The sequence below is a fragment of the Falco cherrug genome, chromosome 5, assembly GCF_023634085.1.
Source record: "Falco cherrug isolate bFalChe1 chromosome 5, bFalChe1.pri, whole genome shotgun sequence".
Lineage (NCBI taxonomy): Eukaryota > Metazoa > Chordata > Aves > Falconiformes > Falconidae > Falco > Falco cherrug.
Window position 1 is genome coordinate 21,792,930 of NC_073701.1, and position 25,206 is coordinate 21,818,135.

Sequence of the window (25,206 nt, forward strand, 5' to 3'; positions counted from 1 at the left end):
AGCAGAGCACGAGAACTGGAGAATCTTATTTAGATGACAGTACCCAGGAAGCACACTCTGGTTCCATAATTAAGCAATAAGGAATAATAAGCAGTATAGCAATCGTGGAGTAATCACAACCTTTTGGTTGTGAAGTGCTTCAAATGCCCTTGGGGAATGATTATCTCCTGGTAACTACAGACTGTGTTGTTGCCTTACTCTTAATAAAGAACAAAGATGCGTCTGGCAGTTTTAAACAATAGTTTAGAGTGACACGCTTGCAGAGGGACAATTATGCCACACTACTTTGTAAGTACTTGCAATGAGCACAAATACTATCTTGGTTGCTGCAACTCAGATATAGCAATATGTGGTGACGTAGGGTGAACACGTACCCTTCCAGGGCTTCTAGGACTGGTGGCAAAAAGAGCATGCTGCTGAGGGGACCTGAAAAAGCCCTGGTGCTTGTGCTGACAAGGTAAGCAATGACAGGATAGTACATTATCAAATGTGCATGATGTCCCATTAGCAAATCATCTTTCTATTTTATGAGTACCTGAAATAAGGGTCTTAGGATTTACACACAATTAGCCTGACTAGGGGCAACCAAGTTATCTACCCTCTGAAAATGAGGCAGGGCAAGATATAAAAGGCTAATGTAGTAGCCAATTCTTGTCAGTAATTGTCCACTTACATGTCCTTATCCTACTCCAGCAGCAAGATAAAATACTTTCCCTGCTAGCTTAACTTTGCCACTGAGAAGAGAATACAAAACTGTGACAACTCACTTTAGCAGTAGCTCACCATGTAGCTTTAACTCCACTGCCAGACCACTTGGTTAGATGCCTATGCATGTTTTCACATGCCTGTCCATTTGACCATTTTTTAAAATGCTAGCTTATAACTTGGTCTTTTGTGAACTGCTATTTTTTGCAATACCTTTTGGAAAAGTGCCTGCATGGAGGGGGAAAGAATATTTAAAAAATCACATCATAGGGCTACATGTTTAATGTCTGTTTACAAGTAAGATAACCTTTCTAATGACCCATCCTATCATCTCAGCTTGGTTTTCAACACTCAATGGATGCTTCCTCTCTTGCATACCACTTCCAGTAATAGGTGTTATGCAGGCCAAATGATGCCTTTAGGAACACTTACACATGCACACGAAGGGACAAATTATTAAGACCATACTTATGCAAAATCCCCTGTAGATGATACCTGAAAGAATTCAGCATTGCTGAATTATGCATAGCTTGCTAATGCACTATTATAGTGCCTACCACAGGTCTCCACAGAATACTGTTACTTAATTAGTATTAGTTTCTTGTGTATTCATTTAAAATGTGTTTCTTTAGAAGATTCAACAGAAAGATCCATACCACCTTCTGTTGCTTGGCTATATAGCATGGGCTTTTGCTATTTTTAGAGCATTCCTTCCAATCCAATCCCTATTTGGTATGGTGAAAGAGAAGATAAATAATTGACACGTGCTCCAGGCTCAAAGGCCACAGCTGGAATCCCGGTGAATGGTGGTTCTTGGCTTTAGGCTTCAAACCACACTAAAGCACAGGAGGAAACATGCTCCAGTCCCCTCCCGTGTTGCAGCAGGCAGAAGCAGTGTTGGGAGATGCCAGGGTGCAGGAGCAGCACAGGCAATTACGTGCTGCTGGAACAGCCATTTCTCTTCCTCTCCGAAGAAGCTGCAGCAGGATATCTTTCCAAGAGTGACTAGTAGGACCACAGGGAAGCTTAAGGAATTCCTGGATTGTTATCTGCTTGTTAAATATCGTGTTTCTTTACCGAGATCTCATTTTTCTTCTTTAAAACTGTGTACCATGTATTACACTCAAGGGCTTTACAGTGTATGACCTATATTAACCTTACTTAATTTTGCAGATGGCATTACTGGAACTGGTTATACAGTTTGCCTAATGACACATGACAAGCCAAAGGTAGAAAGAAGAAATAAATCAATACATTCCAACACCTAATCCTAAAATTACTATTAAATCACTGAGGAAAAAATACACCTTTCTTCTCAACTTAGCCACTTGCAATCCTGTCTTCCTTTACAGACTACTCTGCAGGCTATTTTTTGCCACAACTCTTCGGATTTTGAGTAAGGCACAAAATACAAGAGACCGTGCAAATCTCCTCTCTGCTCTAGCACAAGCTCAGCCCAAGAGCACACCGCAGTGTGCACCCACGGGAGGAGGCAGTGCTGGTGGCTGCCGGCCCCAAATGCCCTAATCTGTGGCCTCCTCCAGCACAATACACATGACCAAACAGAAGCAGGTAGCTGTGGCGCATGTTATCCAGTGGAGAGAGGAGTGAACAGGGTCAAAGGAGTAGCAGTAGTGGTACAAGAAGATAAAAGAGTATTGGTTACCATTGGCTTTAAGATGTGGCTGTTCCATGAGCTACCAAAATACCTGAAGGATAAGGGGAAGGGAGTAGAAGAACCACAAACAATCGAAAAAAGCATAGATAGTGTGCTAGTGGTGAAAGTAGCTGCAGTACCTGCATAAAATCTAGTGGAAGTGCTCTGCAGCACGCATGGAGGCACAAAGCAGCAGACCTGCTCCCTCTCTGCCATCACTGCCACCGTCCCCACAATTACACAGCAGTTACCTACAAAAGAGGCAGTCGTATCTTTCAATACCTCATTCCGACTCCTTGCTGCAATAATAGTGATGGCTGAGTTTTGCAGATTGCCCTAGTATCCAAAAGTCACCATTTGGTTAAAAAAAGCTAAAGGTTATAAAACACAAGTATATGGCCATGGTCAGGGGCTAAGAAAGGAATGGTGACTTTCCCTGCTTTGGCAGTGTTAGTGTCCCACATACAGCAGCTAAAGGCATGCTGTGTGTTTGAGAAGGAACCATAACATTTATTCTCATTCCTTTGCCAGTAACACACAGGTTGCTGCTAAAAAAAAGTTGAGTCTCTTGTTTCAGGTTAGATGCAGGCACTCAGGTTCTCAGTACTGAGCCACATGCTCCTGCTAGGCTGGGTGAAAAAGCAAAATGCTGTGGGAGAAACTAGATTTGATTTGAAAATCTAACTCATTAAGCTTCTGTTACAAACACTGAATTGTATTGCATCATTTACTTGTTCACACTTAAACTAATCTGAACAATGATAAACTATCCTAAACTGTGATATAATTAAAACAGCACTGATCTAGGTCAGGCTTTTTCCCTCTTGGCATTCATGGGTTTGGATCAATACATCTCAGTCTCACAAAATGTTGTCCAGTACATGACGTTATTACAGACTGAGGCTAAAACCCTGATATATCTACCAGTAATAGCACTGCAATTTGGAAGAAAATAATAAATATGCATGGCTGCTTAGAATCACAGCACTACGTGGCATATTGCATACCACATTTTAGCAATCACATTAGCTTTGTGCTTTTTAATGTTGATACCAACTTTGAAACAAATATGTTAACATTAAAACTCAGGTATGCTTACATATTCTTTATTAGCTTGTAACAAAATTACTCAAATTGAAGAAATAGCTGTTTAAAACCCATTTGGAAATACTCCACACTGAACAGAGCAAGTAGAAAATCAGTCTACTTTATCAAGAAGGTGCTATGAATTTTAAAGATTTTTTAAAAAAACTATACATTATACAGCCAAAATCATGAAACTTCAATGTCATTTTGAGTGTTTTTCAACACCTCATGCTAAAAGCAGTTTAAGAGTCTGTTCCAACCCTAACCCAGAGAAAGGCAGGATTGATTTTTGAGATTTAAAAGTCATGTCTTAATGCCACCGTCAGAATCTGTCCAGCATCTAGCCTCTTTGTCATGCAGAGGACAAACAGCCAGCATCAGCCCCTGTTCCACACTGTTCCCTACACATAAAAGGGCAGCTGGCACAGCTGGAAGCTTCAGCACTGGGTGGATTTCCAGTACCAAAGGCATTTCTCAAGAGCATTTCATGGCCAATGTCAAGCTTTTGGCTTTGCCTGAAAAAAACATATAAGATGCCAGATCTCACTGGATTCATCTGTGATGGATGTCCTTGTTTCCTCCTGGCTTTTACTGATCAGGTAAAATAGGTTACTTAGGAGCTTGCATAGAGGGCTGAATAATCCACTCCCATGCAATCACTAGGAAAATGTTAGGCACTTTTAGTTTAATTTTTATGATACTCGAAAGCCTTCAGTACAATCAATTTACAAATATGTAGATTCTGTCATGGATCCCTGGGTGCATGTGTTGGGCATTCTCTTGATGCAACGAATACCCAAAGGGTAACACCCTGGAAGGCCTTACCTACATATAAGGTAGCACAGTAAAACGACGAGCTATGCTTGGTTTTGAAAGGTACCAATCTTACTCACGGCTCCTGTTTCCCAGAAGTTTTTGCCCCTCAGAGTGTTTCCTTCTTCTTTCTCCAACTTGATAATTTGACATCTGGCAAAACAGCAAAAGCCCACATGTGTATGCTGCAATGTGGGTGAGAAGATCCAGGACTGACAGATGTTTTCACCACTGTCAGTAGGGTTGTTTTACAAGGTTTCTAGCTCTTCAGGTAGCATGAATACCAAAAAGCCTACCAGTCCCCTTCAAGAAAAACACAACCAAACCCCCTAACTGTGCAGCCACACTCCAAGCAGGAGGCAACTCTCTGCTGGGGACAGGGAAAGACTCTTCTGGTCTTTTAAGAAATCCTTTTTTCCCCCCACTGTATTATTAACGATGCTTACATGGCAAAACTAATAATTTTATTTCAAAGGGATGCTTTATGAAGGCATGTTGCTGATAAATTCAGTCAGACTTTTCTGGCATAACAATCTACTGAGCAGTACTTTAAAAAAAAAGAAGGAAATCAAAAAGACCCTTAAGCATAGTCAGAAATAGACAGCAACTCATAATAAGGTATTTAACGTGCTGGGGCATTGTTTCTCCACCACCATTTGTCAACAGCTTCTGTGCTGAGCTGGTCATGGACCGCAGTCATGGTGAGATCTCAAGCCAAAAGTACCAACAATCTGATTAAACAACTGCCTGGGTTTTGGTTAAAAATAATTGAAACTGATATAGAAATGCACATTTCATTAGTTCACTGGTGAGATTAAGACGGTATTTCAATCTTCAAATCTACATTTTATATATAAGCTTACATTTTAAAAAACCTACACTAAATATATGTTATAATTTTGTACTTTGGCATTCCAATCTTTTTACTGAAATACTGTGAATGAAAGAAATTGAGGATCAAACTGTCTTTGTGTTAGATGTATATATATCCTCATAGGTATTTAGTGGCAAGTTATTAAATGTCACTATTCATTGAGACAGTACATTTTATGTCTTTCTTACAGAAAAAAAAAAAATCTATCTAAAGTTTGTAGCTTTGCATGGCAATATTTCAGAGCTTCACTTTGGTATCAATGGCTTCTTCATCCACACTTACACGTTCAGAAATAGAAGTGGTCAAGCAAAACACTACCTGTGTTTTACCGAGTTGTCACTTGCCAACCTGCCGTGGTAGTGATGGGGTCACCATCACATCAGGAAGCATGACCACCTGATCTGTACCTTCCCTTCTGTAATCCTAAGCTTCTGACATAAATAGCAAAAACTTGCAGTACTCTCTCCATTCGAGCTTGGTCCTAAGCATGCTCTGTTCAGGTCATACGGAGCATAACGGTAAGCAAAGCCACCCAATGCTGCACCCCAAAGAAACAGATATTTAATGTGAACAGACAGACCCTAACTTGATAAAAGTAAAGCTTTGCAAGATCCACCATTTTAACTATGACTTCTTACAATATCTAAATTGATATTAATATTTCTGTAGTGGCTGCAGTTATTCAGTGTCAGGAGTGGGATCATGAGACATACCACCATGTTCCATGTTTCATACATAATCTGAAAGAAGATTATGAAAGTTTTAACATGATCTGTGGGGCTTTTGTTTTTAATAGCAGACACTTTTAATTAAGTAAATCTTGATAATGCCAGGAGACTAAAAATGAGGAAGCTTAAAAACTTGCCACTTGGTTCTTTTCTCCCACGTTCCAATAACGACGTGCACATTGCAATAATGCAGCTTTTTTTTACAGATACTGAATCATAGCTGAACTTATAAGGAATGATGTGTTCAGCATTTCTCTACATCAAATCACATACAAAGGTATCTAATAAGTATTTACATTGGAAAACACTGGCCTGAAGTATAGCAGTGTTGCATATCCCTGATCTATCAACTAAGCACAGTATTCACTTTGCTAGAAATCTGTACAGTGCTTTGAGGCCCTCAGATATTAGCCCGAAGCAAAACCACATTGTCTTCATTTAATTACCTATCTTTTTGAACTTTCTGTGATCAACATGACTGAGTTAAACAGAACGGTTACTAGTAACAGGAGACCATTGTTAACCAGCAAACTAAGATGGGGGTGTGTGCATAGAGCTAAGAATAAAAAGATGCTGCTGTATGCTGTTTGCTATTCGCTTCTCCAATGTGAATTTACAAAGGGGAGTGAAAGTGCAACATCAATTGAACTAGCAAGAATTAAAAGAATTAAAATCCCAGGAACCAATGAAGTCAGAGAAATGGAAAATGGATTCAGCCCTAAAAAGATAAAATTATTTAACAACTTATTAAAACAGTTCATCATTGTAATTAAAATCCAAGTGCCTAGAAAAAAGTGGCACAAGAAAGGTAATTATTTATGAGGAGACTTTAAAAAGCCATTTATTGTCAATTTGGGAGAGAATCAGCCTGAAAGAGTTGGTAGTAAAAAGAAATTGTTTGTTTATTCATAAAACTTATTTTGGTCTAGCATACCACTAAGAATCCATAACATCTGCTCAATGGCAGCTGTAAGTAACATTAGGAACACTCAGCCAATTTATATCTTTCTTTTCTATTAAAAAATAAACAGGTCTTTTTAAATTATTCACTAGTAAATTAACATAAAAATCAGTGCTGTAGCAACTCACATTTTGTGGAAAGGCATCTGCAAGCTTTGTATTATCATGATGATCTAAATCTTTCTACATTTCACTGACTACTTTACTCTTTATGTGATGTCCCACCTAATCTAGCAAATTAAAATGTAGAAAACCTACAAGCCACACCAGAGTCACAGCCAGGAATAACAGAAAACATATCACTGATACCTCAAATGCCATATTAGTTGCCTCCTTCCAACCTGGAACAGATTCTCTTCTTCCTTTTGCCTTCCACCATTTAAAAATTCCACTCAGTCTCAGATCCTATCCTGCTTCTGTCTTTCACAAACCAGACATCAGACAATAACCTCAACTGGCAGAACCCTTCTCCTAAGTAACAAAATGCAGCAATATTCCTAATTAATAATTATTTTTTGTCATCTGCAGCATTTTCATACACAGATTGCAAAGAGCTCTGTATGTTCCTGTGTTTCACTCCAAAACTGTATTCTTAGGGAGTAAAAAAGGCACAGGAACCCTTCAAACATAAAGGCTTCTCTTTACCCCTCACTAACACTCTTTTTTAGTTAATCTCTTTAACATTTCAAAAGAAAAAAATATTACTTTCTTCCTAGGTTTCTCTCCTACCTTCAGTTCTTACCTCCCAACATAAGCAAGTCCCTGCAAATGAACTCGCCAAGAAGTTGTTCAAAAGCATGGAGTAGCTCTTTATTTTACTAGGATTTTTTTTGGTTTCCTTCTAAGCAACAAACCAGCATTTCTGCAGTACACTCTGGAGACAGCTAGTTTAAAGCTAAGTGAGCTGTAATTCTAACCCAGGCACCAGAAAATGCTGGAAATGGCATCATTACAATTGCACAGGGTCCATCCAGCTGAAGTTCCCAGAGGAGCCTGCCTCGAAGCTGCAACCGTGCTGCAACGGGCAACCAAGCAAACTGCTGTGAAGCTACATTTGCTTATATCCAGAGTAGCTGAACATACAGTACCTGATTACAATATAAATGTAACCAGCTAGCTATCAACGGCATGTATATGGTATCTTGTTATCAGGGCACGACCTGAAAATGCTACCCCTCCTCTTATTGGGGACCAGAAGTCATGAGAAACATGGCATCCCCTCCACCACACCCCACCAAGCTGCTTTCTCATTCTGGGGCTTGGGTTCATTTCACAGCTCCATTTATGCGGAAGGCTCTGTGTTTCCTTTGAGCTCTCTACATGTCCATTATCCAGAACCAGTGGGAAGAAGGCTTTTGAAGATACATGATTCATAATTTTGTATTGCATAATTTAAGTTTAATGTGCTGCACAGAATATGGAACATCATAATCTCTTTCTTCTTTGGTCGGCTAGGGATGAATTAACAAATCTTCTTGATAAGCTACAAGACTTCACCTCTGCAATGTTTGGGATAGGCTGGTAAATTGGACATTGGATTGGCAGTGTAACTGCAAAGTGATGGACAGAAGACTTTTTGCTTGACAAAATTTTTTCTACATCTTAGATTTAGGGAGAACTCAATTTGAGAAATCAGCTGCAGTTGTACACTGCAGGGAAATCACTTTATAGCGCAAATGCTAAAGGGGAAGAAACATCAAAGGTGCAAATGACAATCAGATGTCAGATCCCTGTTGACTTGCCATGAAGACTACGGACTTTGCTGTCATCTGTGCCTTTGAAAAAGCTCTCTTAAAAGCAGGACTATTACAGACAGCTCTGGGAAAGCTATTGTCTCTGGTAACTATAAAGTAAGACAATTTCTTGTGTCTGACTATGTTTATCTGAGAGACGCTGAAATTAAAACCTACCATTTCAGAAAGGGAATTTTAAAAAAAACATAAATCAGGAACACTTCTCAGAGAATGAAATTCTAAAGTATAGTTCCAAAGAAGGGAATATCTTCTGTTCTTTTCAACATCTTCCCACCACGGTTTGCACTCTGGCAACACAAATCAAAGGAGCACAGAAAGCCTGGGAGACAGGCTTCAAGTAATCCAGGTACCTACCAAGGAAGTTCAAATTACTTGTGCAATTCACCAAAAATTCTGCAGGCAACCACAGAGGCAAGTTGGAAAAAGCCATGGAGCTCTCTTTCTGAACACCACGGAAATGAGCACATGCCTGAAGAATATTGATGTATCACAGAAACACAGAATGGTCAGGGTTGGAAGGGACCTCTGGAGATCATGTAGCCCAACCTCCTGCTAAAGCAGGTTCTCCTAAAGCAGGCTGCACAGAATTGTGTTCAGTCAGCTTTTGAGTGTCTCCAGAGAAGGAGACTCCACCACCTCTCTGGGCAGCCTGTTTCAGTGCTCTGTCACCCTCAAAGAAAATATGTTTTTCCTCATATTCAGATGGACCTTCCTCTGCTGCAATTTGTGCCTGTTGCCCCTTGTCCTGCCGCTGGGCACCACTGAAAAGAGCCTGCCCCCATCCTCTTGACATCCGCCCTTAAGATATTTGTATGCACTGGTAAGATCCCCTCTCAGTCTTCTCCTGGCTACACAGGCCCAGCTCTCTCAGCTGTTCCTCATAAGGGAGATGCTCCAGTCCCCTCACCATCTTGGTAGCCCTCCAATGGACACCCCTCCAATTCCTTGTCTCTCTTGAACTGGGCAGCCCAGAACCAGGGACAGTAAATAGGACCATATCCTATGGTCATATTGTAACAGAAATATTTTCCTTTGAGAAAAGACTGACAAAGTTTATTAAGAAGACCTTTTAAATTGCAGTTAAGCACTTAAACTCATACGGAAGGGAAAATGTTAAACACAAGCATAAATGTTCACATTTGAATAAGCAGTTTTGTTTAGCTCAGTGTGGAATGTGTATGCAGCACCATGCAATCTGGCAGCCAGCTTGGGTTTCAGCCTGTTTATCTGCACTTAATGACGTAACACTTTGAAATACAGCATCAGCACTATTAGTACATGATCTGTTAAAAGTTAGTGCATGTTTTTGTATTAACCTCAGTGTGTCTTAACACCCAGTTTATCAGTAAGGAAATTATCCATAACGTCCTTATGGCAAACATGACTAATTTTTGTCCCACTTTAATACCTCAGTAGGTATTTCACTTATGTTTGTGGCCATCTTTTGTTAAGCTTCTTTGTTTTCCACTGTATTCCTGTTCCTTATGAGTAAATAGGTTCATTCAAATAAGTGTCCATAGTGTTTTGAGATAACTTATTGATGTTCAAGATTACATAGTCCTAGTGTATTTTTCTACTCAACATCTTCCTCTTTAGAAGTCTAATTTCACATTCCTGCTGTCACGAGCATACACCTTCAAATTAGATAGGCATGATCAGTAGGCCTTGCCACCTTTAAAAGCAACAAAAAAAATTCCAGGACCTACAACCCTAAATTCATGCTTAGTTTATTCCCACATCTTTATTAAGTTTCTGTTAAGGAATTTGATTTTCTAACTAGTGTTCCTACTTGCAATCTCTTAAAAGATACTTTAATATTTCATGAGCCAATTTTGTATAATTGATAGATACAGTAAATTAAATATTTATTTCTATTTTTCACTGGTTTAGTAGAATTTAACACCTGCTGCTGATAGAATAAAAAAACAACCTGATATATCAGAGAAATAAATAGTACCCTGTACATCTATTGATTTTACATAATATTTCCATGTTTTAAAATTGCATTCTCTCAAACCATTACCTTCAATACCAGAGCTTCACAGATGCAAAGTTTTTTGCTAGGAAGCCGTGTTATTTTGATGGCATGTTTAACTACAACTATTCACTGTGCAACGATTTCTGAGTCTGAGGCGATATGAAACTTCAGAAGTTTTAACTCAAATTCTAACAAATTATTTAACATAGAAACAAGGTTTCATTCATGGGGAAAATTAACGCAACAGGAGTGCTTTCTCACCTCTCTGCATCAGTTGTTATAAATTGAAAGTATACCATTTAGATATTCCTTAATTAACATGCTTTGCAAAGATCTTGAATATCAGCAAAAGAAAAATGCTATTCAGGCATTTAGGATAGCTTGCTAATAGAAGGTTGACCCCTCTCAACAGTATGTTATGCTGTCAGTACATGCCTACTCACCGTAACCTACTATTTCACAACCAGTTTTCAAGGTTGAAGCACAAATGGCCACTTTCTTACAGCTCAAGAAGCAGAAACCTGCAGATCAGGGTTCAAACCCTTCTCTGAGATCCAGTGACAAGTCCTAGGATTTCTAGGGAGTTACCACACTCCTGCTCCTCTGTGATTTCATGTAGGGCCATACTGCTCATTCCATTTGGCGCAGTGCAGGGAGCAAACACCAGAGCACAGCAAAACAGGCGCACAGGAGGCACAGTAGAACTCTTACATTTAAAAGAACATTTTGAGCAGAGTGCTATGAAAGCAGATGCACTGCTGACTGGCAGTGATGGTCAATCATGCAGTGCGCCATACCGCTACCCTAAAGTACCACTGCAAGCAGTGCCAGATCCCACCTCCACTGCTGCCCCTAGGGTCAGTTGTACTGGGAAACCAGAGTCAGCAGCTTCTACCAGAAAATTTCCAGACTTCCTCTTGCTCTGTTTCCCAATTTCAGTCATGACCAAGGTATTCCATCTTCATGCATTGGCATGGAAAATTTCTGCCTTAAAATGAGAGGAATATATTTCTGCTTATACCCTAATTTACTAGACCTCACAGAAGTCCTATCAAAAGTGCAATGTTAATTTTACACATGGAAAAACAGAGAAGCTAACAGAGTTGTCAAAGGTGATGATAAGTTAGGAGTCATTCAGCTACCTCAAACAATCCTACCCATCTACTGGCTTCCTGACTTGGTATTCTTCTGGTGAGAAGTACTTGAAATAGCACTGTTTCTGTTCATAAACCAGGCTGGCAGAGGGAGAAAGTCCGGTGGTGTTGTGGATAACACAAAATCAAACATACAGGTACAGACCTGACACATGTTATCTTTCTTACACTGGTATTTCTTTCCTGACTTCAGCAGAGGGTGTATATTGCTATTTTCTGATTACAGTGGAATACCATTAATGGAACAGACTTTTCACAAAATTAGCAAACTGAGTTGCCAGGCATCCTGGTATGGCAAATATGAACGGCCCCAGATAACTATCTCCCCTCAGATATGGCTGTATAGGCTAGCGTACAGTTCAGTAACCACATAAATAAATGCATAAGAAAATGTGGCATCGCATGCACGTCTGGGTTTCTAGCTTAACAAACTGCAAACAAATGAGTTTTTACTGTACACACTATAACTCTGTTCTCCCCTTACAGACTATCGACTATCTCCTCCCCCACCCCCCGCCCCCCCAACATCTCTCTTTCCCTTACATATTACTTCTGTCCTTTACTTACCCATACAGGGTCCTGTTGCTCTTCTGACTCTACTGAAAAGACTTTTCATTAGACCCTGCCCAAACCCTGAGTGTTTTTCAACCACTTTCTGTTCCTTCACTTCTGATTCCCTATATACACATTATTGAGTTTCAGACAGATATTTTGAGTCTCATTTTGCATTCCTTCAAGGTCTGCTTTACTCAAGCCCAATTTTTTTTTTTTGTACTACTACTCTTTGTATGGACTCTCATCAGTCATCCAAACCCAAGGATATTATGTTTGCATTGTTAGAACTTTTCAACTCCAAGCTTATCTATCACGCCTACATTATTTCTAGTGATTAGCTGCAGCATCACTGTTAAACTTGTAGGCAATTACATTATTTAAGGGAGAAACCTTGTACTGCCTTACCGAACGTGCAGCTATCTGCATTTTTATACTACTGGATTTTATTTCCCCCCACCCTGTTTCAGAATAAATGAAGTCACTTGTTCCCGTAAAAACCTCTTTCAGACTGATTATATTTAAAGACCATCCATCTTTTGATCTAACTCCTAACTCAAAAACTGTTTTAGTCAATAATATCATTCAAAATTTTGAGACAGATTGTGTCACTTTTACCTGCTCTGTGTCTTGGTTTTCCACAGCACATCTTGTGCTTGTTCCTTGCACTAAACTTTCAGTGATGTTAACCAGAGCTCTAAACATGCAGAAGAACCACAGACTATGCAGAATGCAGGACATCTGCTGCAGCAGACAGGGAAGTTATCAACTACTAATATAATTCTATAGCGTTAATGACTGTCTTACAACAGCCAACTGCAATCACTTCTACATATTCAAGACAGTAACCAAGGCTATGTTCCTAAAACAACATACAACGCTGCATCTGCATGATGCAAAGTGCTGAAGTAGTACAAACTCTGCAAGTTCAAATTTATCTAAAAATTCTGAAGGAACGGGCAGACCTTTGGACAAATGAGGTATTGTCTGCATGCATGCAGAGAGAAGTCAGCTGACAAACATCATTTTATGCAGTCTTGGTAAACTAACAGAAATTCAGAAATGTGCTCATGCCTATCTAATCTGTACTGCCAGAAGATTTCAGCCAAAGAAAAATGGAATTATTTACTGACTTACAGCACAGGTGGGAGAACTCTCTCTGCACTGTGCTTTGTTGTCTGAAGACAGACAGATGCAAGAATAAGTTGCATTTCAACATCCACCTTCCCCAGCCAGTGAGCGCAGCTTGGCCAAGCCAGAACAGCAAGCAATCCCCATCACACCTTGGACTCACTCTGACTCCTGCTTGGTTGGAGGGAGCGAGGAAACAGCTACCTGACTGTGACCGAGAAAGCCTTAGTCACCACTCGGGTGGTAAATCCTCCTCCCACACATTCAGAAGAGTAAGGACTTAATAGCTTGTCCCCAGCCCTATACTCTGGACCTCCAGACCAGAGCTTAACATCATCTGTCACCCTGAGACAGTTCACATCTGTAAAAATGAGCTGACAATTTTGACCTGGTCTGCTTTCAGAAGATGACAGCCATGCATTGCCCCTGATTTCTGACGGATCTTTTACAGGGTAAAGTGCACCCTTTACAGATACACTGTACACTCAATACAGATGATTGTATTTCAGATGTGTAAAATGAGACACAAATTGAAATTTTGTTTTATGTGTGTTACCAAGCCTCCTCCCTTAGTTTGCCTTTCATCTAGAAATGCTCTATTTTGATTATATGATTTTATATATATTTGATAATATGATTGATATAGAAATGGGCTCTAACAACTGACTGACTTAGCATCAAATTACAAAATGGGCTCTAACAACTGACTGACTTAGCATCAAATTACAGCTGAAGTTGTAGACACATAATTAAATCAATACACAATACAACTCACATGTTATTGAGGGGACCCTCAACTTTTGGTTTGAGCATAGGATTTAAAGCCAGGAACTCACAACTGATTGCAGTTTGACTTGTCTGTTGGTATCTTTGTCTCATATTTCACAGGGTGATTGTAAGATTTATTCTGCTAGTGTCAGTATGTGCTTTGAAGATGTGAAGTGCTATCTAAGTGCCAAGTAATATTACTTATTCAGCAGTCTTGTTTCCTACATTAGTCACATTTTCGGAAAGCATACCTAGTTTTTCAGTCAAATTTTGCTAGTTCAGTTTCCTTTCTTCTCTTTCATTTTTCATGAAACATCAGCTTGATAGAAGTTCTGGATCATGGTGGTCCACATCCAGCGGTAGGAAAGTCATCTCTTGCACTTACCTGCTAGCATGTTTACAGCCACACCACCTAACCCTGCTCAAAAGAAATCTTTGCCAGACAATTCTCAAAACACCAATAGCTATTGGTAGCTTAGATTTTGTCTTCCCATTATTCATACTAAAAATGGATCTGCACCAATATTAACTGCAGTATAAACTCCCTTATTTAGAGCTGAGGTAAAAGCTTTGTGTAGCCAGGCATTATTTTACAATGTTCCAAACCATATCTCTTGGACTCTCTCTTATAATCATTAAACTGTTACACTTTTTCTTAATTCAGGACAAGACTTTTGTACGCAGTGGGATGTTTTGGTCTTGAGGATTTTTGAGGAAACCTCTTCATGCACTACTGCTAAGTCCTGCATTTTCTTTGGGGGAACATTGTGGCACTGCTTTCCACTTTAAGAGACAAAGACTGGATACTACAGCTCTCAGCCAGTCTCTGGATCCAGTACAGGGCCAGCCTATTTGTGCCTTTAAGTTTTGGTAAGGTTTGCTGTGAAAACAGCAAGTGTGTATTGACTGGAGCCACTCCTGTAAAGCAGGATGAAGCCTGGAAGGATTTGATAGTGGGCTCTCCTGTGAACTGCAAAACACAGCTTTTCTTCAGTGTTTGGCTATATTCTTTCTGTTCACTTTGGAATGAACAGTATCAAAGCATCTAAAAAAATTTCTGTTCACACATTTCAAGTGTTTTAATTTTCTTCTTCTAGACTATCAATATCAGAGACCTTATTACCTCAGCCATCTTCTGCTACTTTTTGCAGGGCTTTTTTGTCCTAGCGACTTCAGAAGTTAGTTTGTTTTAGCACTAACTCATTACCTTTCTAAATTTAATTTTTACATTTGTCAATATCTCAGCTTACAATTTATGACTGACTGCTTCATGACCTATGAAAAAATTGTTTTAAAGCCATACATTTAGTAGAGCTGCAGAAGAACATACATCACTCCTTTCTGATCTTTCCACAGGTATTTGTTTAGATACATAAAATGAAAACAATATCTTTCACACATCACTGCTGTGTTTCCCTTAGCCACCCAAAGAGTGACATAAAAGTAGCTGTAATATCAAAAGCAGGTTTTGACAGTTAAAATGACACAGATTAAGTTTTCACTTTTTAAGTTCATTCACTTAATCACTTTCTCTGCCCCTGCCCCAGTCTGTATATCTTAATTAATATGAATTGTTACACAGAAGAATAAAGATTCTGTAATTAGGTGATATAGTTAAAATGTGATTTTCCAAAATAAAAACCTTACATGTGACTGAAATATGCAACTAAATCATCCACACCTTTACCTAAGTATTTCTTTCCCCACAAGTTTATCACCTTTCCCTTCCTTGTCTAGCTTCCTCGGCAGCTTCTGATGTTTGTGTCAAAAAAAAATTAAAAAAAAATTTAAAAAAAATGGCCTAACTCTCATAAGAGAACTGTGTACAAGACCTACTTTTTTTAAGGACACCAGGATGAGGAAACAGAATAGTTATCACTGGTATGGGGGAGTCAGGCACTCCCATCTGTGTCCCTTAGGTCTGTTTATTCCAAGAAGCTACAAAGACACAGATCTGAGCATCTCCTGTAGAAATGGATGTGACTCGCACAAGTATACACAAGATGATGGAAACTACTAGTTAGCTGGCTCCGCTCATTGTCTGGAAGTGTTGAAGATGCAGTAAGTTTCCCTTGAGAAGCTTATGTACTCAAACCACAGCCAAGACTTCAAGAAACTCAAAGAAATGGTAGCGGACGTTATAAACCAATAACCAAAAATTCCCTGGTTCAATGCTGAGATCTTCTCTCGGTCAGCTTTCTGAAAACAATGTGCTCCTTTAGTAGTGACATAGAGCCGCTGATGTGCCATCCTACCTGCCGTTATGTCCTCTGTAGTACTGCAAAGATTATTCTTGCCAGGTGAGTCACTGTCCTTACAGGGCTGTCAGCCTCTTTCACTCAGAAATAGGTTCTTAAATATTCCACAAGATTTTATTACATGTCAGTCAAGTCTGGAAAGGTATGGTTAAAAGAATTTAAGAGAACCGGGTGCCTGCTCCCTTCTTGATGTCTTTCTCCTTATGTACTGTGCTAGAGAAGGAAGAAAAAGTAGTCATAGTAGTAGTCCTGATACAATTTCAGACACAGGAGGAGCCAAAAACTTCGAACAGACTCAAATTGTTTTCATAACTCACTGTGAAGAAACGCTTTTTCCCCCAAGTCCCCAAGGTGCAAGCGTTAACATCTTGTACACAAGCGCGTTGTGCAAAGCACCATTTCTGCAGCTGGCCTCCCCCCGCAGTGTACTGCTGGGGTCCGCACGCCTCGCCCGACTCAGCCTCGCCTGCGGGTGTGCAGCGAATGGCTCCTGCCCGGTCCTGCAAGGGCTGTGATTCAGGCCACAGCTGTTTGCCTGCACAAGTGGCCTGTGCAATCCGCTTTGAATATAGAAGCGCACAGGCACACCACCCCAACCTAAGCATGGCCCTTAGCATTCTTTTAAAACCCCAGCCAATGTAGAGATGCAAATTTTTTGACCTTTTACCATCCCTTTTCAAGGTCAGCCTCACATCCAGTGGCTGAACCCCCACCTGCTAGCTGAATCAGACCAAATGTAATATGCTCTGGCTCCCAGCATACACCAGTAATTCCTCAAGCCTGTATAAGGAATACTGTATACAAATTTTGGGAAGTTGTTTAGGAAAGGAGACATCTGGGTTGTATTCCCTGTTCAGTTAATTGCTTTGTGCAAAGCAGAGCAATTTTACCAGGAGGGACCCAGTCCTTAACAGCAAATCAACTGTAAACTTGACCTCTGTGTGGGAGAAGAACCCCAGTCAAAGAAAACAAGTCCCAGACATCCCAGGCAAGCTTTGTAACCACAGAGCTACTGATAAATCAGCACTGTGTTACTCTCTCAGCCTTCTGAGTCTCATAAATCAGACACATGGAAAATACATACATTTTATGTACATGTTGCAACACACCTAGTGGCTTTGTGCTTCAGGACCTAGGTGAATGTGTGCATGCTCAGCAAGAGCAACAAAAACATCTGTAAGTTCAGGATTTTGTGCTACCTACATGATAGGCTTACATTATGCACAGTAAAGCGAGAACAGTTTAAGGACTGCACACCATGTCCTCAGTTGCACTGACACAATTGCATGCAAGGCAAGGCTGTAAACCAGATTACTGAGGCTGTGACCATTTGAAAAAAAGCACTGCCAGCCAATCACAAAAAAATACACAACAAACTAGTTAACCCTTTTCTGGAGTAATTTTTAACTGTATTACTTTGAATGCAGCATGACAAACACTTCTAACTGCACAGCTGAAGGAGCAACAAATTTTGGCATAAAGGACAGGAGCAACTGACCAGAGGCAGCAAAAACTTCTAAAGCAAGTTTTGCAGCTGAAACTAGTATACGGTGTCACTAATTTCCCCATATAAAACTAATTACTAGGGCCGAGTGTATCAGAGCTGATGTTTTTATCTTCAGATAAAAGTTGCTAGGGCCTGCCATATCAACAAGATCATCTGGGTTTTTTCTTTCTTCCTTTTAAATCATAGTTCCAGTTGAAAAAGAATATATGGATACTAAAGCTAGAATTTAAAACTACTGTGACGAATTACCTTCTCCCCAGAATGCTACAAATACACAAATCAAACAAAATTTAACTGGAATTTGAGGTTCTCAGCAGTTCTGACAAGTTGCTCTGAAAATCTGGCTCTCCATACATGCACACAGGGCACTAAAAAATTTCTTAGTTTTACACCTACCCACAAAGAAAAAGAGACTGAAATAAGGAAATTACTGCATACATTCAGATGGATATGTATCTTGTAAAACGAATAACTATGCAAGCCAAATCATTAACAATAGAGCCATCTGCTGTATTTCAAAAAAACTACACCAGCAAAAAAATCTGAAAATGTTAAAATGCTTTAAAACCTGAATTTTTCAATATTCCATGTTACAGAAAGTGATCATAATGATTAGTACATCAGTTTAAATGACAGGAAATGTGTATTTCTTACACCTCTTCTAATTAAAAGCAATATTTACTGGCATAATACTGATCCTCTGTATCTAATGCTACTAATTGACATTGTAACTGAGCATGTAAAAAGCCTGAAATCCTTCCCATTCCATTTGAAGCAGATAAGCATAGTGTTTGTAAGGAGACAATGAGGTCAGCAGCAAGTTGAATATGTATTTAAATACTGACAACATGCTTGGATTATTTTTTCTTGCTGTAAAATAAGAAATTCTAGGTCTGAAGAGCTTACTATAGAGAAAAAAAAAGAAAAAAAACCAACAAAAAAGCAAACCACCACAAACACCACACAATTGACACAAAAATGAGGGAAAATTTAGAAGCCAGACTAACCAAAGTGGTTCTTAGTGTATCTTTATATTTGTCTCTATTAATATACTTGAAGACCCCTCTTTCAAGCAGGTGTCTAGAGCCCAGTTCAAAGTTCATAGCCTTATCAGCCGATTACTGGTTTTATGTCTTAAAAATGGCATTAAAACACAGCTCTAAAATCCTGGTTAAACTAGGGAAAGTTGTACCACTTCAGGTCCAAAGCTGCAGAGAGAATACACTGCTGTAATGAGCGTTCAGATGAGTGCTTTTCTACGTTCAGTCTGCAATGGCTATAGCTATGCAAAAAAAAAAGTAATATCTACAAACTATGCATAACCCCTGAAAACGCTATGCTGCTCATGGGCACGTGCTTCTAAGCTGAAAGATTCAGCATAAAAGACAGACTCCTAAACATTAGGTCAGATGTAACCAAATTTTCAAAGACAGGGAAGACTGAACACCTTTTGAAGTGCCAATTAATTACCAGTAGCAAGTGCCACCACATTTGAGCATGCCAGTTAAACCCAGTTATAACCTAGCCCATCCTAGTGCCTGCTGGAGAGCACAGTGCTCATCCCCTCACTGCACTTCCAGTACAGTCGGTTTCCCAAGCCACATTCACATTGTGATCACAAACCACAAACCAGAGTGATTGCAAACCAGAAACAAGAGCTGTCAGCATGAATCTTCACAGGGAAATTCCCCCTGCATCAAAAATAAGCTTATGAGCCATATACCTGCACCGCGTCTGTAGCTCATCACAGTAGCCTGGATAATATGTACATCTGCCGCAGATGTGTGTGTCCTTATTAAACATACCAAGGATCAGATGTTTGATGACAAATATTACTAGTTCATATAAATTTTGTCATTCGGCAGTTTTAAGTGTTATTTAACATTTCATGCATTTTTTGTAGGTTATACAAAACAAGTGACACTTCATTGCTCCACCTGCAACTTCAGTAACTGATGTATAACTTTTTTCTACTATCGGCAAAACTAAACTCACAACTAGAATTTTTTAAGCTTCATAAATAATATAGCAAAGACATTCTTGGCTTAAAAGCAAAACCACACATATTTACCTGCCATCATAGCTATCATACTGGCTTTGTAGACATTAGCAAGGGACCCCAGTTCACCTGTTGCCAAGATTGTTTTCATATGCGCTTCTCCGCAGGCCTCACGGCACTGACGTATCTCCTCGTAGAGACCTGTGGATAAAAGCATGTGCAAATGATCAAAGTCGCCTGAGAGACGTTTTCAAGTATGGCTGTAATTTCCACTTCTGGATTAATTTCCAATCTTATAATTAGTCATAGCACTCAAGAACTGAAGTTTTGTAAGTTCAATAAATTACATGACTGGAGGTAATTAACAATGCCACACAGTTTCAGACTTAACTTAATAGCTATTAATGTCGGTTCTCTCAAAACTAAGAATGTGCACAGTATGCCAAACACTCATGAATACATCAGGAGTAAAAAACGCTACGATAGTTAAGATTGATTTTAAAACATCTTTTTCAGCAATATGGTGGTACATTGGATCAGTACATTGAACGCAGAGACAGTTATGTTTTCCCTTCCACGTCATGCCATCAACCTCTCTGTCCCATTCAGCCACATTTGCCAAAGGGCTCAGCCTAAAAGACACCAAAGGTGTGACCAAGTTGTCTAATCTAGTGCCACCTGAGATGCCATCACATACCCCCCTTGGATTCCAGCTGCCACTCCTGGAGGCTCCACATCTCCCTTTGGTTTCCTACCTTTCCCTCTGTGGGACCATATTGGCAAGTCTGATCACGGAGCTCAGTGTCAGTGTTCAGGCATCTGATTCTCAATTTCAGCTTCTTGAAAATAAGAACTTCCTGAAAAAATCAATGCAGTCTGCTAATTCCTGTTGAGGAGAGACTGAGGCCTGGGATCACATCTCAAGGACCAGCAAATCTGCATGGATCTGCGTTTACAGTCCACCTCAAGTAGGTGCATTGCCCACAAGGTTAACAAGGACTCAGACCATCCTGTGCTGTGACCTCAAACTGCCCCAGCAAAAGTGAAGGAAGCACCGCGGCAGGGCCAGCAGGACAACATCTGTCCACCATGCTGTGGACCTACAGCTCCAAGGGCAGAGCTAGACCCTTGCTTGCTGAGGAAGCCAGCGGGAGCTCAGGATGGAGGTTTGTCACGAGCCACTTTTATACACACAAGCGCTGCTGCTTGCACTGACACAGATGGCAGGACTGACTTACATAAAGCCTTTCAGAATGGCAATAAAGCAGACCGTGATCTCTGTATCTTCACACCACTAGGAAAACAAAAAGCAAACCCTGCCTCGGAGTCATCCCTTCCTCCCCACAGAGAACTCCACCGCCTTCAGAGGGCCCCTTGCTACCAGTCTGTCTTCAGACCTACAGCTCTCCTTAGCTCTCATCTCCAAGCAGTCAGCGTGTCCCTGAGGCAAACCAGGACACATCCCACCTAGCTCACCTCTTCCCAGCAAACCACCACTCAACCATCTGGCCCATCAGCTGCAGCCAGGGAGAAGCAGGGACAGGGAGGACAGGCCAGCATTTGGCTGCTCATGGACATTGTCCAGAGCAGACCATCCCCTCACAAACTCCTGCTTTCGGATTTATGAAGTTTCATGGCCAGAGGGATGCTTAACCTTCTAACAGTTTTATATTTTCAGACTCAGTAAGGACTGGAATAAGGCTAGAAGTCATGGACCTGGTCAGGTAACGCAACACGGGGGAGCACAGGGAAATCCTCCCACCCTTTTTGGCAAAATTCAGCAATGCTCCCATAAAATTTTAAACATAGGGAGACTAAAAGAGGTAGAAATTACTGAAACATAACTGTTAGAAGCGGCCACTTGGTGATGTTTAAGAGTCCTCCAGTGCGGAGAGACAAGCAGCTCTTACAATGTAACAGCCACCACCTCTGGAATTTGAACTTAAAAAAGAAAACGCAAAATAAGCACACAGGATTCTTTGCAAAAGAGTAGTTTTCACAAGTCGTACTCAATCTTCCAACACATAATCAAAAAGTTCTTCTATGGAAAGCTAAAATACAGCTTTTAAGCAATCTTCCTTGCTAAAAAAGTCCAGGACATGGCCATGAAGACTAAATTTTTTCAGCTTTCTTTTCCTCTCAGTCCTCAAGCCAGACCTGGAAACATACAGTGGGGTTTGCCAGCTGCGGTGCGGCTGGACCTCCCCTCCATCCGTCATGCTGCAGCATCCTATTAGTGCCATCAGCACACCAGGCAGCCCGAGATGGGATCCCTGGGGTGGGTCCTCCAAGCCCTACTACACGCACTAGTAGAGAACTGGCTAGTGCACTTAGGTCCCTTTACAGGCACCAGGCCTCACCTTGTTTCTTACCGTGTACCAAAGGCGTGAATTAATCAGTACTGGCATGCAGTCTAACGTGTTTTATTAATCAATTGATGACACTCCAGAAACATACATCAAATTGACACTCAGAAAGGAAATACAAAGAACCTGCGCTATTTCCTTGTGCATTTGATAACACTGCTCGTGTTAGATCCAAATGCAGTCTCTTTCTGTGGAGTGGCTCTTTCCTGAAGCTTTTGGGAAGCCAGGGAAAGCAGCTTTCATATTCTTCTAGTTTCGGTAAAAAGATGAAAAGACTCGAGTTTTTTCTACCTTTAAGATGTGCCACCAAAAATGTCAAAATAAAATCAACAAAATGCACATTTAGGTACATTTACATTTCTTCCATGAAAAGAAATTATATCCTCATAGCTGTTGTTCACTGGAGTTAATACTGCAGCTACAGCATCCTCCCTATTGTTGGAAGGTACTTTTACATGCAATTAGTGCCAAGATCATTTGAACAGTCACTATCTGACAGCATGCATCAACCCACAGACAGGAACAACTGAGGATCTTCAATCATCCATGTCTATCAGGTTATCTGAGGTGGTGGAAAAGTGGGCATACTTTAATAGGGCAGGTGTGTAGGTAATAAATACCGCTCTTTATTCAGAGACCAATTATCGCAGACAATAGCTGGCATTCATAGGACATTCTCAACCCTACAGTAAAAGCACAAATAGAAATGCAACTACCTCTGGGACAGAGAAAATTAGCCAGTGCACCCCAGTTCCAGTGCAAGAAGAAACCGCTTTGATACAGAACAAGTGCAATAACTCCTACTCCTTTCAAAAATAAAAAAAAAGTAGCTGCTGTACTCAGTGAGATTTAATTCAAGGTACAAATAACTTTATTATCCTGAAACTTCCTGGCAAATGTCTAAAGTATTGGTGAAGTTATCACACTTGAAAATGCACTCAGTGTCTCAAGGGATCCTGAGCTGCTGCTGGGACAGTCTGTACTGCCAAAAAGTCCTCCGCTTAACTCCGTTCCATCAAGCCAAGCAGGAGCACAGCTGGACACTGCAGTTCAGGGAATATCTGACCTGTGCAGAACACCAGTAACTGACACAGCAGATAGAGCTTCTCTGGTTAGCAGCAGTGGCACAAAGATTTTGGGGAAAACCTCTATTGCAGAAAACCCTGCAGGAATATTTTCAGCTGTGAGCTAAGACCACCATGAGGAGGTTGTAAGAGACTGTCCTGACTGCTAAAAATAAGGAAAAGAAAATCAAGAGTTATCCATTCTAAAGGAAACCCGGGGGGGGGGGGGGGGGGGGGGGGGGGGGAAGGAAGACCAAACCAAATCAAACCACAAAAATGCCTGAGCAAGCCAACCTACATAGAATGTATGTGCAGCCAAAAAAAAAAAAAAAAAAAAAATCATCACAGCTGTGGTTTTAATTTCACTGTTATGACAGTGTTGGAAGGTGTCTTTTTTGTGGTCTTCCTAGAATTGTAATTATTTGGTACATTACATTGATTTTTAGCAGCTATTAAATGCACCAAAGAAAAATGTTCCTCCCCCTACACATTTCTCAAGCAAAGATCCCTGACAATTAGTGCTGGCTATAATCTGCCCTAGATTTTCTAGATGGTCTTTTGCTTTGGTGTATTACATTTGTCCTAAAAATCACAAAATAAAGGGGATAATCCATATCTCCTACAAAGGAAACGAAAATATTAAGAGGGGGAAAAAATCACAGCTTAAATTTTTATGAAACAGCTCTTCTCCAAAAATGTGGTGATAAAAACATTTAATTTTTTTTTCCAATTCAATTTATTTGCTGTTTTTATCTAGTCAGTCACATTGACTGATGTTAAGGGCAGAAACTGAGACAAGGAGGGAAGATGTTTCGGATTTATGTTGGACCAAAAGATGAAGGTAATCGTGATGGGAAACTGGAAAATGAGCTGGAGTCCCTTCTGTCTTGCATGTTAATGGCAGGTTTGTTAACAAAATGACAAGCACAAGGCTATCGGCACAACACGACTCTTTCAGTTCTGCTCTCAGCCACATATGTGCAACTCCAGGCTCCAGCGACTCACATGAAACTGAAAACAGAGCTTGGCTTCAGGACACTGAGCTGCTGCTGCCAATATAAGACAGAAATCATGCAACTAGACTTTGAGATCCCAAGTCAGCTTGCACATCTAGAAAATGGTTAAATCCAATATAATATTTCTGAACAACATGTGGAGTCTTTTCCAAGTCTCTGGAGCAGGGAGTGTACTTTCTCTGTGCTGTTTATAAAGTATGTGGTTCAAGAGAGCACCCCGATCCCTGAACAAAGTATCTAAGCTCACAGTTGAATATTAACAGAATTAAAAGGCAGCGTTCATAACGAGGTTATACCCAATACATTTCATAGATGCAGCCACATTCAAATTTCTCAGAATAGACTTGGGTTTTTACCTTTTCTTGTAGGAAAATGCAACTGACGTAGAGCAAATGATGGGTTAACAATACCCCTGAAGCCACTGACATTGTAGTATGTCCAGGGGGTTGCTAAAAGCTGTGGAATTAGAATTAACATTACAGCACCCCAGACAGATTCAGAAGGTACAGTAACTCCAACGTATTCATTGATAATAGGGAAAAAAGAGAAAAATAAATAAATCTGTTTTCTTTCAACAATTTTTTGGTCAGTTTCATCACTCTATATACAGACATCACATTCTGTGCCTAAAGACAGTATCTATATTGTGTTTTTTAAGCTTATTCCATACTTTGTCAAGTGATACAGGGCAATGGTTGAGTAAACGATTGTAAAGTAGTATTGCTTTAAAAGTTAATATGTTGTAGAAGGTATGTAAGTTCATAAACTTAGATCTCATTTAATGTTATTTCCCAATGTAATTTAGCTGTCCAATAAAACTGCTTTCATGTTCAGTG

At 40.2% G+C, this 25,206-nt stretch overlaps 1 protein-coding gene across 3 annotated transcripts in view; it reads right to left on the reverse strand.

Annotated features, from left to right (window-relative positions):
• The window catches only part of DERA (deoxyribose-phosphate aldolase), a 57,341-nt gene that overhangs the window by 11,970 nt on the left and 20,165 nt on the right, over window positions 1–25,206 (reverse strand). For 2 of the 3 annotated variants that reach the window (XM_055712520.1, XM_027807663.2), the window contains exon 6: window positions 19,997–20,125. In XM_055712520.1, coding sequence (XP_055568495.1) covers window positions 19,997–20,125 — 129 coding nt within the window. The remainder of the gene's footprint in view (window positions 1–19,996; window positions 20,126–25,206) is intronic. The other variant, XM_027807664.2, reaches the window with a different exon arrangement.